This window comes from Biomphalaria glabrata, chromosome 10, assembly GCF_947242115.1.
Source record: "Biomphalaria glabrata chromosome 10, xgBioGlab47.1, whole genome shotgun sequence".
Lineage (NCBI taxonomy): Eukaryota > Metazoa > Mollusca > Gastropoda > Planorbidae > Biomphalaria > Biomphalaria glabrata.
Genome location: NC_074720.1, coordinates 27,306,601 through 27,325,717, shown reverse-complemented (window position 1 = coordinate 27,325,717; position 19,117 = coordinate 27,306,601). Strand labels below are relative to the sequence as shown.

At 37.3% G+C, this 19,117-nt stretch overlaps 1 protein-coding gene across 1 annotated transcript; it reads right to left on the bottom strand.

Annotated features, from left to right (window-relative positions):
- Positions 1 to 12,323: 12,323 nt before the first annotated feature.
- LOC106079161 (ribonuclease kappa-B-like) lies at positions 12,324 to 17,864 on the bottom strand. The gene is made up of 2 exons (XM_013240302.2): positions 17,697 to 17,864; positions 12,324 to 13,663 (listed from the first exon to the last, which is right to left on the bottom strand). Exons 1-2 carry the CDS (start codon positions 17,763 to 17,765, stop codon positions 13,436 to 13,438), a joined length of 297 nt encoding a protein of 98 aa, XP_013095756.1. The 5' UTR covers positions 17,766 to 17,864; the 3' UTR covers positions 12,324 to 13,435.
- Positions 17,865 to 19,117: the final 1,253 nt, after the last annotated feature.

Sequence of the window (19,117 nt, the reverse complement as noted above, 5' to 3'; positions counted from 1 at the left end):
GTGAAATGGTGCGAATGCGTGTTGAAAGGAGAGAAGAACCAAAATGGAGGAATATGAACAAGAAAGTGTTTTCAGTATTAATAAAGATTAAAGTATTTATAAACTGTGATTTGTCGTTTTCATGTCTAAAGAGTCTCATCCAATATGAAGACGTAACAATTTTGACCTAGAATTGGATGTCCATCATATAATATACAATTTATGGGCCGGACGAAATAGAGAGGCCCGGGCCGATTTTGACACCCAGTCCGACCCTGACTAAAAGTTCACATCAGCGTCGTAGTCTAAAGTCACAAAGATCAGTGTTAAATTGGACTGATTTCTTTTGACATCTTTTCATTCTCACAAAGATCTGTGTTAAATTGGACTGATTTCTTTTGACATCTTTTCATTCTCACAAAGATCTGTGTTAAATTGGATTGATTTCTTTTGACAACTTTTCATTCTCACAAAGATCTGTGTTAAATTGGACTGATTTCTTTTGACATCTTTTCATTCTCACAAAGATCTGTGTTAAATTGGACTGATTTCTTTTGACATCTTTTCATTCTCCTATCAGCTGTAAAAGTCCTAATGAACTCTTTCTGCACAACAACAAATTCTATTAATAGTTCTAAAAGATCATTTCTTGAATTATTGAGTTAATAAAAGATATTTATTTGTACATAATGTGGGTAAAAGTAAAAAAAAAAAAGGCAGTTATTTAATTTTCATTTAGAAGTTATTTTCAGATAAAGATCTCTATAGTTATGATTGCTTGTGTTTACTTAGACAGCGAACTCTGGTTTTTCCATCACTTAGTTTGAAGTAGATAAAGTTTACTATTTACCAATATCACCAGACATATTTCTAACTTTTATACGCTTAATTTAAACTTTGTTTGTTTGTTTTTTGTTTTTTTTTATTATTTTTTTAATGTTTTTTTTTATCTATTATTCCTAAGCTATTAAGTAAAAAGATATTCGCTCTTACGAAACAGTCATCAGAATCATAAATGAGGAATTGTCTTTTTTAAAACAAGTATTTACAAAGCGTATATCAACTCACTCTGTCTGTCGTATATCAACTCACTCTGTCTGTCGTATATCAACTCACTCTGTCTGTCGTATATCAACTCACTCGGTCTGTCGTATATCAACTCACTCTGTCTGTCGTATATCAACTCACTCTGTCTGTCGTATATCAACTCACTCGGTCTGTCGTATATCAACTCACTCTGTCTGTCGTATATCAACTCACTCTGTCTGTCGTATATCAACTCACTCTGTCTGTCGTATATCAACTCACTCGGTCTGTCGTATATCAACTCACTCTGTCTGTCGTATATCAACTCACTCGGTCTGTCGTATATCAACTCACTCTGTCTGTCGTATATCAACTCACTCGGTCCGTCGTATATCAACTCACTCGGTCTGTCGTATATCAACTCACTCGGTCTGTCGTATATCAACTCACTCTGTCTGTCGTATATCAACTCACTCTGTCTGTCGTATATCAACTCACTCTGTCTGTCGTATATCAACTCACTCGGTCTGTCGTATATCAACTCACTCTGTCTGTCGTATATCAACTCACTCTGTCTGTCGTATATCAACTCACTCTGTCTGTCGTATATCAACTCACTCGGTCTGTCGTATATCAACTCACTCTGTCTGTCGTATATCAACTCACTCTGTCTGTCGTATATCAACTCACTCTGTCTGTCGTATATCAACTCACTCGGTCTGTCGTATATCAACTCACTCTGTCTGTCGTATATCAACTCACTCTGTCTGTCGTATATCAACTCACTCGGTCTGTCGTATATCAACTCACTCTGTCTGTCGTATATCAACTCACTCTGTCTGTCGTATATCAACTCACTCGGTCTGTCGTATATCAACTCACTCTGTCTGTCGTATATCAACTCACTCTGTCTGTCGTATATCAACTCACTCTGTCTGTCGTATATCAACTCACTCGGTCTGTCGTATATCAACTCACTCGGTCTGTCGTATATCAACTCACTCTGTCTGTCGTATATCAACTCACTCTGTCTGTCGTATATCAACTCACTCGGTCTGTCGTATATCAACTCACTCTGTCTGTCGTATATCAACTCACTCGGTCTGTCGTATATCAACTCACTCTGTCTGTCGTATATCAACTCACTCGGTCTGTCGTATATCAACTCACTCGGTCTGTCGTATATCAACTCACTCTGTCTGTCGTATATCAACTCACTCTGTCTGTCGTATATCAACTCACTCGGTCTGTCGTATATCAACTCACTCGGTCTGTCGTATATCAACTCACTCGGTCTGTCGTATATCAACTCACTCTGTCTGTCGTATATCAACTCACTCTGTCTGTCGTATATCAACTCACTCTGTCTGTCGTATATCAACTCACTCTGTCTGTCGTATATCAACTCACTCGGTCTGTCGTATATCAACTCACTCTGTCTGTCGTATATCAACTCACTCGGTCCGTCGTATATCAACTCACTCGGTCTGTCGTATATCAACTCACTCGGTCTGTCGTATATCAACTCACTCTGTCTGTCGTATATCAACTCACTCTGTCTGTCGTATATCAACTCACTCTGTCTGTCGTATATCAACTCACTCGGTCTGTCGTATATCAACTCACTCTGTCTGTCGTATATCAACTCACTCTGTCTGTCGTATATCAACTCACTCTGTCTGTCGTATATCAACTCACTCTGTCTGTCGTATATCAACTCACTCGGTCTGTCGTATATCAACTCACTCGGTCTGTCGTATATCAACTCACTCTGTCTGTCGTATATCAACTCACTCTGTCTGTCGTATATCAACTCACTCTGTCTGTCGTATATCAACTCACTCTGTCTGTCGTATATCAACTCACTCTGTCTGTCGTATATCAACTCACTCTGTCTGTCGTATATCAACTCACTCTGTCTGTCGTATATCAACTCACTCTGTCTGTCGTATATCAACTCACTCTGTCTGTCGTATATCAACTCACTCTGTCTGTCGTATATCAACTCACTCTGTCTGTCGTATATCAACTCACTCTGTCTGTCGTATATCAACTCACTCTGTCTGTCGTATATCAACTCACTCTGTCTGTCGTATATCAACTCACTCTGTCTGTCGTATATCAACTCACTCTGTCTGTCGTATATCAACTCACTCTGTCTGTCGTATATCAACTCACTCGGTCTGTCGTATATCAACTCACTCGGTCTGTCGTATATCAACTCACTCTGTCTGTCGTATATCAACTCACTCTGTCTGTCGTATATCAACTCACTCTGTCTGTCGTATATCAACTCACTCTGTCTGTCGTATATCAACTCACTCGGTCTGTCGTATATCAACTCACTCGGTCTGTCGTATATCAACTCACTCTGTCTGTCGTATATCAACTCACTCGGTCTGTCGTATATCAACTCACTCGGTCTGTCGTATATCAACTCACTCTGTCTGTCGTATATCAACTCACTCTGTCTGTCGTATATCAACTCACTCTGTCTGTCGTATATCAACTCACTCGGTCTGTCGTATATCAACTCACTCGGTCTGTCGTATATCAACTCACTCTGTCTGTCGTATATCAACTCACTCTGTCTGTCGTATATCAACTCACTCTGTCTGTCGTATATCAACTCACTCGGTCTGTCGTATATCAACTCACTCTGTCTGTCGTATATCAACTCACTCGGTCTGTCGTATATCAACTCACTCTGTCTGTCGTATATCAACTCACTCGGTCTGTCGTATATCAACTCACTCGGTCTGTCGTATATCAACTCACTCGGTCTGTCGTATATCAACTCACTCGGTCTGTCGTATATCAACTCACTCTGTCTGTCGTATATCAACTCACTCGGTCTGTCGTATATCAACTCACTCTGTCTGTCGTATATCAACTCACTCTGTCTGTCTGGTAAAAGTTTGCACATGTTATTTCTCCCACTTTCCATTCGATTAATGTTAAACCTTTGCACAATTATTCCCTGTACCTGACAAGACATGAATCAATCAGAAAAATTAACTAATTAGTTATTTTTTTATTGGTAATTAATTATTTTAAGTTATATATGGATTTAATCACATTATAAGTTTTGTCACGTTTTTTCTCCCACTTCCCATTCTCGGATCAAGTTTACATTTTGCGTAATTATTCATAGTCGATTGCAAACCACGAATCAATAAAAAAAACAACAACTAACAAATTGGATAATCAATTAGTACTAATTAAATTATTTTGTTTTATATAGCAGAAAGGGAGCTTAACTATGCCATCTTTAGAAAAAACTGCAGTAATTAGCGGTTCTTTTCCTAAGATAAGCTTTTTTTAAAGTATTCTTTTTTCTTTTGCTTGTTTAGTTTAAAACCCCTCAACATGTGGTTTTGACGACAAAACTTCGATTTTCGATATAAATTGTAAAGCAAACTACAGTCACCAAGTTTCTACAAGTAGCTGAGCTTCATAATAAAGTATAGTAAATAGCAGACTTTGTTTTTTAACTAAAATTTTTTAATAGAAGTATAATGCACTTCAGATACCTCAGAATATGTTGTTTTTTTTGTATTAAATAACGAAAATAGTGTTTGGCGACGGAGCTCCGCCACGGACCCCTGTGGGGGAGCTGAGCGTGCTCCCCCAGAGACCCTAGCTGGTATTTTCGAAGAATCGATCCTAGGTACAATAAACGTCTTCTGAAAGAATTAAGGGTCAGAATATAATAAAGAGTTCACACACACAAACACACACAGATACATATTATTATTAGAGCATGGAATGGGTTGCCTGAACCTGCCAGGAAAACCAGTGACTTTGCATTGGTTATCATGCATGATTAGATGCATGACTCGTAGGACGTAATCATTTTCTTTTTCAAAGTAACGTCAGTATCATAAAAAAAAAGTCCTGGCTTATACTTTAGACTAGACTAAGTCTATTTCTACCTGAGACTACAGCGAGTTTGTATTTGACGCTACCTTATACTGTAGACTGTCTATTTCTACACGAGACTCGTGAGAGTATATTTGTGCAGAACACCTGTTCTGAGTTTCAGCTCCTCTAGACTAAAAAATCCCCGTAGTTTTCATTATGAAACATGATGAGTTCACTGGAGTGGTCATCATCAGGGTCATGCTTAAGTCCAGCCCCCACTTTTGATCTCCAGACATATTAGTCTCAGCAATACAGACGTAGACTTCAAGCAGATGATGGTGTGTAGATGGGGTGCGATATAAAGTGGACTGTTTCAATTAAAAGTGACAGATATTGGAATTTAAAAGTATAATAATTAGGAAGCAACAAAGTTTATTTCTATGAAAATGAAAAAAAAAGTGGGGATTCTGCCTGAAAACTCTGTGAGAGAACAGAAAGATGCGAAGGATGCAATGGAAACAAAAACCTTTTATTGAAAGTGGATTTAAAAAAAAGGGAGGTTTAACTGGTCAAAATTAACAGTCTATAGGTCGCGGGTTCGAATCCTGGTTAAAACTGGGTTTTTAATTTCGAGATCTTTGGGCTCGGGTGCCAGGCATTAGTTGGGGAAAAGTAAAGGCGGTTGGTCCTTGTGCTGGCCACATGGCGTCCCCTTAACCGTAAGCCAAAGAAACAGATGAGCTTTACACCATTATCATCACAAGGTTTGAAAGAAGAACTTTTTTTAAGCGATTGTATGGCCACAACGGTCTAAAAGACTAAATTATATTGAGGAATTCAAAACCTATAGCGGGTAACCTTTTAAAAGCAAGCTATGTTTCTGGAAATATTGATAAGCTGTGTATTTCTATGTTATACGAAAAACTAATTGCACTTTTAAGCAATGAAAAATAAAATTTCAACCTCTTTTGCTTGTAGAGTAATTTAATTTCAAAGATTTAGTTTGCAAAAGTGATCTTACAATATGGCGTCCTTGACATTGCTTTATTTCTAGGGTTTCTAAATTTCCCACAATCTAAATCTTTTTTATTTTCTAATGTTTTGCTTAAGCTAATAGTGCCCCAACATTTCAACATATCACTTTCTCTTCTTTTTCAATGTTACTGTACTTGTTTTTTTTTGAGGATGTAAACAGGATGTTAAAAATCAAAACATAATCAAAGAGGAGATAACTCTGTTTCAATTTTAGTTTGAAATGAATCAGATTCCCGGCGTGACTAGATCTATGTAGTTTCCAATTTGTTTGTATCCTGTAGATAGACACCACGTGACCCTCTATATTTCTTTCCTAGAAACAAAAAAAAACATAAGTAAATCCTGGACTAGATTGTGGTGAGTAACCATGCCTCATCTCTTGGAAGATCCAAATAAAATAAAAAAAAATAATTTTAAAGTCAATATAAAGATTGGGTATTAATTTAATTTTGTAATGACTAGAGCCCACAGCAACACCACTTAGTCTCGTCTCTGTCTCACTATAATAAATACCATGCAAAAATCCCCATCTTTGCCGGTGTCTTAGTTTCTCACATCTAGCAACAAGCAACTGTCGCGATACTTTAACATTCAACAATTGCAAGGCAGGAATATAACATATCGGAGTTCCCAAATGTCTTTGCAGCGTTCGACAGACTACTTGACCTCAGCACATTAATAGCATTACACTTCTTTGTACACAAAACTACACTTAAGTGTGTGAACAGTGTATACAGTGCACTAGCGGATCCAGAACTTTGGAGTGGGGGGGGCGATTTTTTTCCAAACCCTAACCCTAACGCCCAGTAAACCCTAACCCTACGCATAAACGTGCATACAGCGCGCGCACGCGCACACACACACACACACACACACGCACACACACACGCACACACATATATATGTATATATATATATATATATATATATATATATATATATATAAATATGAGAATAAAAAAAGCAGCATTTCTCAACCTTCGGCGAAAACCAAAACAACTGGGGCAGCGCTATAAGGTTCTCTGGTGAAGTTCGCCGACGCCATAAGGGTTTTCTTGTTTTTTTTCACTGCAGAAACGCATTCTCCAGACAAGTACAGCTCATTCTTCACAATGTAGTTCGGGGCGAAGCCCCGACGCCAAAAGCGTTTTCTTGCATTCTTCATTGCAGAAACGCATTCTCCTGACATCTACAACTCATTACCCATAAATGAAGTTCGGGGCGAAGCCCCGACGCCAAAAGCGTTTTCTTGCATTCTTCTCTGCAGAAACGTATTCTCCTGACATCTACAACTCATTACTCATAAATGGAGTTCGGGGCGAAGCCCCGACGCCATAAGCGTTTTCTTGCTTTTTTGACTGCAGATACGCATTCTCCTGACAAGTACAGCTCATTCTTCACAATGTAGTTCGGGGCGAAGCCCCGACGCCAAAAGCGTTTTCTTGCTTTTTTCACTGCAGAAACGCATTCTCCTGACAAGTACAGCTCATTCTTCACAATGTAGTTCGGGGCGAAGCCCCGACGCCAAAAGCGTTTTCTTGCATTCTTCATTGCAGAAACGCATTCTCCTGACATCTACAACTCATTACCCATAAATGAAGTTCGGGGCGAAGCCCCGACGCCAAAAGCGTTTTCTTGCATTCTTCTCTGCAGAAACGTATTCTCCTGACATCTACAACTCATTACTCATAAATGGAGTTCGGGGCGAAGCCCCGACGCCATAAGCGTTTTCTTGCTTTTTTGACTGCAGATACGCATTCTCCTGACAAGTACAGCTCATTCTTCACAATGTAGTTCGGGGCGAAGCCCCGACGCCAAAAGCGTTTTCTTGCTTTTTTCACTGCAGAAACGCATTCTCCTGACAAGTACAGCTCATTCTTCACAATGTAGTTCGGGGCGAAGCCCCGACGCCAAAAGCGTTTTCTTGCATTCTTCATTGCAGAAACGCATTCTCCTGACATCTACAACTCATTACCCATAAATGAAGTTCGGGGCGAAGCCCCGACGCCAAAAGCGTTTTCTTGCATTCTTCTCTGCAGAAACGTATTCTCCTGACATCTACAACTCATTACTCATAAATGGAGTTCGGGGCGAAGCCCCGACGCCAAAAGCGTTTTCTTGCATTCTTCACTGCAGAAACGCATTCTCCTGACCTTAAGCTCATTATTCATACTATTAAAAAACGACCTTTCGAATAATGTTGTACTAGAAAAATATTCTAATTTGAATTTATAGACCCATAATACATCGCAAATAAAACCGATTTGTTCCTTGAAAAGATAAGATACCCCACGTATTTAGATTTTTGCTTTGAGGATCGCCGCCGAAAAAAAACATTCGATAAATAGTATTCACGAAAACTCTAGCATAAATTGTGAGTTATAGTCCCAAATTTATTTAGCTAGAAAAATATCAGATTGAGTAAAGGTTGGGAAAAGGCGACTATGTAAACGTTATCTGAGTTTAGAACTCATCTCAATCATGACTCTTATACTGAAAAATTTCGTTTGAATTCTAACTTTTCCAATGCAAAGTCTTTCTTAAAATACTTATGATAACTTCATGTGAAATTACAAAAACTCTGTCTGGAAATGGGAATGGCGGTAGAGTGAAAACGATTAATCCTCGCTCCTTTACTAATTTCTGCTAAAGATTGCATTTGGCATTAAAGAATATGTATGGGGCGACTCGATATAAGAATTTAATTTACAGTATATATAAATTATATTAGTGACAGATTTTTTTTAATTTTGTAATTTCTTAACTATAATACAAAAAGAAAAAGTATTGATTTGTCCGATGGGAGAAATGCGATTGCATGTATCGCCCCTCCCACCTGGTACAACCATTTTTCATTTAAATTTTCTAATGATACAATTTGAGATTAGAGTGTGGTACGACATATTTACAATGGGTCACATATCAATACGTAGTTTATATTATATAGATATTCAACTAATTTTATTCACAAACTATGATTCTCCACAAAAATAGGACCGCCCCCCCCCAGCACTCAGAGGGCTAGAGTGGGGAGGGCAGTACATGCAATCGCCCCCCCCCCCTCACCCAACCGAATCGGCCAAAATACCAGAAAGGGAGCGACATAATATAAAATTTATATATTAATTCAACTAATTTTGTTCACAAACTATGATTTCTCAATAAAAACGGACCGCCCCCCCCCCCACTCAAATGGTTTAGGTGGGAAGGGCAGAAGAGGTATTCGTCCCCTCGCCCCACCAATCGGCAAACAGGGAACGACATAATATAAAGATCGGTTAAAATATCAATAACAAGTTACAAGGATATAGATATTTAATTGATTTTGTTAGCAGGCTGTGATTTCTACTAATAAATTGGACCGCCCCCCCCACTCGAAAGTTAAGGGGGGGGGGGCGGGATTGATACCATCGCCCCCTCCCGACCCCACCAAATCGGCCAACATACTTGAGTGGGGGGCGAAATAATCTAAAAATAGGTTGAAATATAAATAATTAGTATATATTTTTAACATAAGTAATAAATTCGTATACAAATTGTGTGAATCCTATACTAAAGTTCGTCCGCCCCCCCCTTCGGGGGGGGGGGTCGGCCGAGTGGGGGGCGATCGCCCCTACCGCCCCCCCCCTGGATCCGCCAGTGATACAGTGACTCCTTACCATTAACACAGGTCTCCATCCAGCACTGTAAACATAACAAATGACCTGCTGACCTTACATTGCCCAACTTGCTGCTCTAAGGCTAAGAAGTAAGTTACCTTAAAGAACTTGCAACCTATGGGGTAGATGATGTCAACTTGATCTGTTTCAATGGCCAACAGTTAACGAGGGAGTCATGTGGCCAGCACAACGACCGACCAACTTTACTTTACCAACTTGTGTCAGGTAGGCCTACCCATAAGAGTTGGGTGGACACAGAGTCAACTCGGAAATTTGAACCCGACACCTCTCTTTCTGAAACCAAGAGCTTTATAAGACAACCACCCCGCCCCTAGCCACGCTCTAATGGTAATACCAATCTGAGTGATTTTGTGGATTATTACTTCGTATGAGTCTAATCAGGAGGCGCGACGCCTGAGTGAAATGTAAAGCGCTTGGCTTCCCAACAGGAGGGCCCGGTTTCGAATCCTGGGATTTTTAATTCGGGATCTTTAATGGGCATCTGAGTGCAGCCACCTCTAATGGGTACCTGACATAAGATGGGGGAAAGTAAACGCGGTTGGTGGTTGTGCTACCCACATGACACCCTCGTTAACAGTGGACCACAGAAACAGATGGCCTCTACATTGTCCGCCTCATAGATCGCGTTGGTTTCTAAGTGGAACTGAACTTTTTTTTATAATTAGTATTATCGTTTCTTGTAGTAGTTGATGTTTTGACATCATCAAAGAATGAGCCGCGTTCCTCAAACATTTGTTCAGCTAGGTCAGCTTTTTTTTTAAATAGTAAGTCTCCAATTTACCATTGTGAATGTTTGTTTCAATATCTTTGAATTAAATAGTTCTAGAGACTCTTGTTCATTTCACCACACAAGCTACACAACGGTAAGTCATCGTTTTCCAAACTCTTAGTAACCAGAATGACGTCTGCTTCCATTCTTCCATCAACTTCTTGACTTCGTTTTCTAATAGTGGAGAGTTTCATATATGACGGTAAAAACTATAAATAGCTAGCTTTTTGGTGTTTCCGGTTTAAAAACCAAAACAAGGGAAGTCTTGATAAGTTAAGTTTTTAAAAGGTAGCCCTATAATAGCAGTACACGCCGACTACGCCCTTTGATTTGTTTCCTCGCTTTAGTTTATTATGGTCGGAACACCCCAGTCTTTTTTTTTTAATTAGATTTTTTTTTAAAATCTTTCCTTCTCTCTTTATCGCTGTCTGGACCCCCATTTTGTAGGGTGTTTTTTTAACTTGTGCATCGTAATTTCTCCGACATAGACTTTTGACTTGATTTGAAAAGACCCGCTTCACAATGCGTCCCCGACACATACACGGTCTCCTATTTTGAGCCAGTTAATTCTAGTAGCTTTTTTTTTTAATTTACCCACTCCCTCCCCACCCCTCCCGCCAACAACAAAAGTCTTTCGTACACTGTTAGGCGATTCTGAGGTGTCGAATGCAAACAAACCAAGTGGAGGTAACACTTAACGAAATGTAGAATCCACTAGCACCGACGAAAGGCCGGACAGACAATAGAAGTAAGTCGACGCTGATACTGAATATCAAACAAGTTTAATAACAATGAAGGGAACCATCGAATGTCCGCTACGTTCATAAAGGCTTCTTATTACTACACTGACATGAAGACCGTCTGTTGATGTCGACTTCTAGTTCGTTCTGTCTCTAAAACCCTGTCCTTCTTTTAAAGTCACGTCATTGTCACTAAAAAAAACTTCTCCTATTCCCGAAACAAATAATTAATTCCCACTCGTGCCATAACAACCCTCATGACTTTTCTTCGGCGTCCCAATTCAATCTGTATTACATTACGACCGGGCCCCCCTCGCCTTTTGGTGAGTTTTTGTTCGTCTTTTCTGCAACCTTTTTAATTTTAAAGCCAGCAATGTACGATAGTAGACATCGCATACGTTTCTTTAAACCATCGGTATCAGGCCTAGAGGGGAAAAAATACATTTTCCAAATACCACATTTAAAGTAATTTTGTAAAAAAACAAAACAATAGATAACTACAGGTCTACTATCAGGCACCTCACTAGCAGAGTTGTTAGGACGTCGGCTTGAGCCATGAGGTCGAATTAAGTCCACCCCCTCCCCAACACTTTTTTTAAAAAATAAATCCTCTAAAATAGTGAATGCTGTAAAAATTCACCCAGATTTCCCTTTCTCCCCCCCCCCATTTTCCCTACTGGTCCAGATAAGTGATAAGAGTATGAAATAGCGCTAAACAAAAAAAAAATGGTCAAAATATTTTTAATCGCACAGATTTATTGTTATTGGTCTAGATCTCATACAAATTGAATGACACGGCTGATCCAACACACAAACCACTTCGCTAGTGAGGTGCTTATGACTATAGAAGACTGTATAGTTATGTACCGTATTGTTTGTTTTAAACTTACTTTTAAGAGGCGACCTATAAAGAGGACTAATTCAGCTTATACCACCACTTCAGTCAAGTACAATTTCTTTTCCTTGTTCAAGATATCATACAAAATAATTAATTACCTATACTTAATTAACTACTTGATTAACTTTGTTTATTGATTCTTGTGTTGTCAGGTAAAAGAAATAATTGTATTTCAGCTTGACCCGAGAATAAGTGTTGGAGATATAATGTGTACACATTTTTTACCGGACAGACAGACAGGGAGAGTTAATATAATCTTTATAAAAAAAAATGTGATCTTGTCTTCTACATCTATGTGCCAGGAATTAAAATCAATGAAACAACAAAGAATAAATTATATACATCCTGTCCAGTTTATTATTTACCAAAGTTAAATAGATCTACTAACATAGAAAAAAAAAAAAACAATACATAACTGCATAAATTAAATACAAATGAAAACACAACAATATTCTGAGCTATGTTCACATGAGCCAAACAATATTCCCCTTTCTTTACCAAGTGAAAACATAAAATGTAGTGGTGACCGAAGACTTTCAACTAGAAACATTTACTACACTTTCAACTCATTGTTTTCAAAAAAATGGAAGGGGTGAGGGGAAACAAGTGAGATTTTTTTCAAGCTCACATAACACACACTCAAATTTATTCTGACAACAGACTGATCATCATTGCATCTCAGCTACACTCCTAAGACTTTCAATCAAAACAATTCTTCATAATCAAAGGACTCTCGCAATGATAACAAATAACCCAATCAGACATACCGGTAGGTTATGGAATGCTTCCTATCCCAATAGTATTTACAAAGTGAAAAACAATGACAAGAAAGAAGAAAATTTGTCAAATGTTACATTAACATGACTACAGTAACTAATAATCTTTATTATTGCATGCAATTATTTTATTGAGTTTTGTATTTTTTTTACCAATAAAGACAATTATGTTACACAAAAGAAAAAATCAAATGTATACGCTGAAAGGAAATTATTTTCATTAAATAAAATTGCTAAAAGTATGTAAGAAATAATGCATATATTAATTATTCTAAATCAATATTTTACCTTATGGTTACCTTATGTGAGAATTTTTTTTTTAATTAAAGGAAGACAACCAAATATTTGTTAATAAGAAGATAACTTTTCTAAAAACATTGCAATTCCTATTTTTTGATTACCATAAAAAAAAGAAAAAAAAATTCTATAAATTAATTGCTACAGACAGATTTATATTTACATTTTAGACTACTCAATGACTTGTATACATAAACTGATGCTCTCCAGATTAGTTGTAGGTTAAAGTCACTGATGCAAGTTTCATGTGTATGTTATATTGAGCTACAGCAGACACAAAGACATCACATAGAAGTATCACAATGAATGTTCTCCTGGCTCCCTCACAAAGAATAGATCACTTGCTTTCACAGAAAATGTCTGCACAGACTTTAGGACATTTCATAATTCTGTCTTGCATTTAGCTTGTACTGGAAAAAGGACCAGGCAAAGAGTACGAGGTAGATGCCAGCAGCTATCCAACAGTTAATGGCATTGTCTTCATACTTCTCTTGAACATAGGATTTGCTGAAGTTAGCCATGGCCCACTCTTTTTCGTCAACCTTGATGTCTTCAAACAGTGCAATGCTCCGGATCTGGAAAAATATTCCCATAAGGGCCTGGAAAGAATGCAGAAAATAAGAACAATAGAATATTAGTACAAGGACTATAACTTTGTTTTTGTTTTTAAAATTTATAGGTTACTTTTTTTTTGTCTAACAAAAGTACACAATAGAATGTTATAAATACTGACAGGTGCTTCCATGTGTACATAAGATCATGTACATACAAAATGAAACTATTAGTTGGTAACAAGTGATTTGTAACATTTTTTTTTAAATAATGGTGAAAATGAAGTGGAAGCTTTTTTGTGGCCTAAAACAAATCAAAGACTTTCTGAATCAAACCAGATATACAGCTTCAGTCATAGTCATGAAAGGAATGAACAAAGATGTTTTTCTTTAATTTCAAGACAATCCAATATTTCGGCAAAATATTTGCCTTCTACACTATACAGATTTAGCTATAAGAGATAGTTATAAATGTCCAAAACAGCTTCAGAATCAACTTCAAGTTGAATGTTCTTATGTTCTTTACCCTGAACAGGTTAATCAGTTTGTGAAAAGGTTGATCAGTTTGTGAACAGGTTGATCAGTTTGTGAACAGAAGGATAAAGTCAAGAAAATTTTGTGGCAATGCCTGTTAAAAACTAAAAATCTTAATGAGCTAATTTCATGTCTTGTCTAGAACAAAGAGTACTATATAAACCGCAGACAAGAGAGACCTCATGAAAAGATCCTGTATTATCACCCATACTATTTTATTTTGATGGTTTTGGCAGAAACACTAAATTAATAGTGTGCATACTCCAAAAAAACTTGCAAAGAAGTTACAGTCAGTTCGTTGCTTCAGTCAAAGTCATGACTTATCCATTTCATACTTTAGACCCAAAATATTCCAGGTTAAATATTTAATGCAGAGACAACTAAACAAGCACCAATGTAAAAAAAAATATGCCTCCTCTTTGAAATGAAATACCTATGTTATTCATGTTCATTGCATATTGCATCATTCACGAACCAAGCTCACTTATTGTTAACCTACAGTCATTACGAAACACTAAAAGAGCCAGTTAAAAAAACATATACATGATCTCTGGTAGTGCTTTCACTGTGCTTTCTCAGATATTCCTTTTTTTTTCCAAGAGTAAATTTCATGACCTCCCCAAAAAAATATCTTGATTTCTTAATCTCTGTTATACAAAGATAAAATTGGTGCAGGTGAATTTTTTTAAAGGCCTTTTTAATAATATAGCTTTTATTGGTTTGAAATTACTATCGAACTGCCTGGAAACCAGTAGTTGCTAGGATATAATGTAGATTCCTAGATAAATACTCTTGATCAACAAACAAAAATCTACTACTAAAATTGGTCATCTATGTGGAGATGTTGAATGTTGAATATATCTATTGTAGACTAGATGTAGAATTGAGATTCAAGTCAAGATTTAGAATTTAAAATTTTAGGTAGGAACAACTCTAGAATTTAGGAGATCGGTAATAATTCACGTGACTAGATACTAGAACCGGCAGACATATTGTTGTTAAGTTACAAATACAACAAAATGATCTCCTTTGTGTTTAATATTTATTCACATCAAAACTGAAGACTACCATAACCTTAACCACTAAATTCCCTAACTGTAACCTCTTAAGCTTTGCAACCCTAACTCTTATCTTTAATTCCTAGCCCCTAACACTACAGTATTATCATGCATAAACCTGCGGGTTGTACACGTTCTTAGAAAGGAATGCTAATTGTGAGAGGTATAGAAAGTTGCAAAGTTAACAAAATTAATTTTACTCATAAACATCTCATAGCATAATGGAAACCATGGACAGACGCTGGATCTTTATACCTCCTATAGTTGGCTGTGAGGTTGTGAAATGTACATTGGAAAGCCTTATTAACATCTCATTATAAATCTCAAGAAAACAAACTATAATTAATACTATAATTAATACACTTTAATGGCACAGCTGCACATTATACGCTACAAAGTTTGATTTACAAGAATACCTGTGCTGCTGATAGCCCCAGGAATGAATAGCTTACTAAACACAACAAGGCTATGCACCAGCCAAAGCACAATCTAGCCAATTGTAGAGCCCAGCTCAGTCTCAGCTGCAAATCTTTCTCCACCATCACCAGATTAACTAGGCCACGACTTTCTATTTAATAACATACTATACTTCTACAAGGTTGTCATTGCCGGAAGTGGTAATAGATGTAAGCACTCCAATACCTATAAAATGCTTCCTAATGGCATGCTGTCTAATAGCCTCTGACAACCAGTCCAACTCCTGGCCTTCACGTGTGGCTCAGATGTTGAGTCCGGCAGAACTGTTCTCACAGGAGAAGGGGCAAAGGCGAGTAGCTGGTGCCTAAACCAGTAAGCTTCGGGCAGGAGGGGCTCGTTAGCCATGGCTGGCTACCCACCTAGGATAAGGAAAACTCTGAATTCAAACCTCTGTTGCCTTGCAGCTATACCCAATCATGGGAAAGGCTTCAGGAGTCATCCCTGAGGAAAAATCAGGAGCTGGCGACCCTAAAGCAGTTTGCAGCACCCAGTGCTACACCCTGGCAGAACCTGCGACGCCGCTGACACCAAACTGTATTGGCACTGCCGTTCCTTTAGATACATCAGCTGCATGGAGAGGGGGGAACTAATGTGTGGGAGACATCGTTCCGACCACAGCCAAAGCCCAGGCATTCATTCCATTTCCATGATATGATCCATAGTCACTTCGCAACTGAAGGAGGCCGTAGAGATACTACAGATTTACGATACACATGTTGAGCTCTTTGTATCGCTTGTTGGAACAATTGGAGCATGATTGTGTCTCGAGGAACAGACATCTGATGAGCAACAACTTTATGTACTGGTAGTTTACAGCAATTCATGCTTTGCACATGCTGGGTATATAAGGGTGAGGGTTGTATGATTTAGTTTATACTTATCGTGTCATTTGTGAGGGGTATATGTGTGACAAAAAATTCAGTGACGTACACTTATACCCTTGACCTAGATCTTGAAAGTATCATTAGTAGTATTTCAAGGTACTCATGGGCCTAGGTTCAAGAATATATTTTTATATAATGGTGCCCCCCCCCCCTGTAGTTTGATTGCAACAAAACCAAATTGAGTCTTCGTCTCTCTAGTCCTAGATTTAGAGATCTAGAATAATCTAGATCTAGTCTACTACTTCTAGATCTATCTTGTATCTAAATACTAAGACTACTAAAGTCTAGATATCATAAAAATGTCATAATAATCATTTAAAATAGATCTAGATCTAATTATTAGTCTTATTAGATTCTAATATATTTCTAAAATATATTTAGTAGATCTATATATCATATATTACATATATATATTTATATAGATCTATTATTATATATATTAGATATATATCAGATCTAGACTGTCTAGAGATGATGTAGATCTATATTATAGATCTAATTATTAAATAATTATATAGGTAGACGTGGGACGTGAGTGTCAGTGTCCAGTAACTAGATCTATTCTATTCTGACAGTCATCTCGTATTTTTATGATAGTAAAAATGAAATCATATGATCATCTAGATAGTGGATATACTAGAGTTACTAGATCTATCTATATTATTCTAGGTACTAACAATAACATAGACTAGAATCTAGATCTAGATTCACTAAATCTATAAATTCTAGTAGATATATTATATCATCTAATCAATCTAATCTAGAGTCTAATAAAATATAATCAGTCTCACAATGATTCTCAATCGAGTCAGTCTTATGATCTTATGACATTACAAAGTAAAGTTATCAACAGTTATAGTTATGATTACCATATGTCCATATGACTAACTTGATTGATGAGTCTTCAGTCTAATTCAATATATCGACTCTAAGTCTAAGTTAGTGTCACTGTAACTGTCTAAGTCTCTAAGACGACTAAGACGTCTAAGTGACTAAGTCTAAGTCACTCTAAGTAGTCTAAGTACTAAGTTAGTTAGTACTAAGACTAAGTAGAGTAGATCTACTAGACTAGACATTCTAGACTAGATCTAGATAACTAGACTAGATTAAACAGTATAAAAGACTTACAAGCATAATTATGCCCCAGATGCTTATAAGCATGTAATAGAGAGAGCATTTTGGTCCAAGACAAGCCATTGTGAAAGATTAAATTTTAGTTTTAACTAGGAATAAAAAGATCAAGATGATATCTGTGTGAAAAAGAAAGGATCACAAGACATCAACATAAAACTTCCGGACAGGGGAACCTACTCTAATATATCATCAAAAGTAACTTGTGAATAAGAGTCATCTTAGTTGACTAGATCAAGAAAATTGTTTTAGATTTGTTATTACTAATTAGCAGTGTTGTAGATCTAACTGTAAACCATAAAACAATAAAAATAACTAAAAGTATTATAATGATTGTCCCATGTTCGAACCTTTCTTTATTCTATGCGTCATACAGAATATTTTAACGTAGCAATATACACATCTCTGAAGGAATGTCAGAAACCTGTCAAGTCTGTAATAAACTATAGAAATTGAAGATTAAATACTCTTCATAAGCAAATGAAAAGATTCCTGAGTCTATAAGACTATTAAGGTAAACATGAGCGACTAGATCAACACATGAATTTGATGAATACACGTTGGAATTTTTTTTTAAGGGTCGTCTGTAATTTATAAGTTTATAAGATAATAACTGTTTGCACCAACAGAGTTTGAGATAACATAAATTAGTTTGTTTAAAAAAAAAAGGGGGGGGGGGGGTAATGCTAGTATTTATACCTAGTAGTCAGCCCCGAGTTTTTTATCCTTACGGTTGTCTGTGAACGGGACAGTGTGTATGATCTCTTTCTGTTTATCCACTTTCATTACAAAGCTAATCTCAACTCCCTCTGTCTGTCTGTATAGGCCTAAATAGTTGGAACAGGTTTCTTCTCCCCTTTCCCATTCTCGGATCAAGTTAAAATTTTGCACAATTTTATTTATTGACCCTGACAAAGACATTAATCAATAAGAACAAAAGCTTAGATAAGCTTCGTTTTTTTGTTGTTGTTTTTTTGTTAAAGTATTCTTTTTTTCTATTGTTGTTTGAATAATTCTTTGTTTAGGAATAGCTAGCATATAAGACGACACTTTCAGGGGCGGACTGGTAATATCGGCAACCTGGCAAATGTCTGCCGGTACCTAGTTGGGCCGATATTATCACAGAAAAGGCAGCATTGATAGTAACTTAATGGCGAGATTTCAACTAAAGAAAGATCTTGTACAGACTTTACCAATCTACATTCGTATTGGCTTCATGGGCGTAGCCAGGGGGGGGGGGGGGTTGGGGTTCAACCCCCCCCCCCCCCCCCAAATGGAATCCCCCCCACCCCCCGGGGGGAGTCGGAATTTAGTGACTGATTTTTTGCTTTGATTTTGTTTATTTTAGGTGAGATTTTAATACTAAACCATCACTTGCCCCAGCACAACCAAAGGGGTTTTGAGTTTAAAACCCCCTA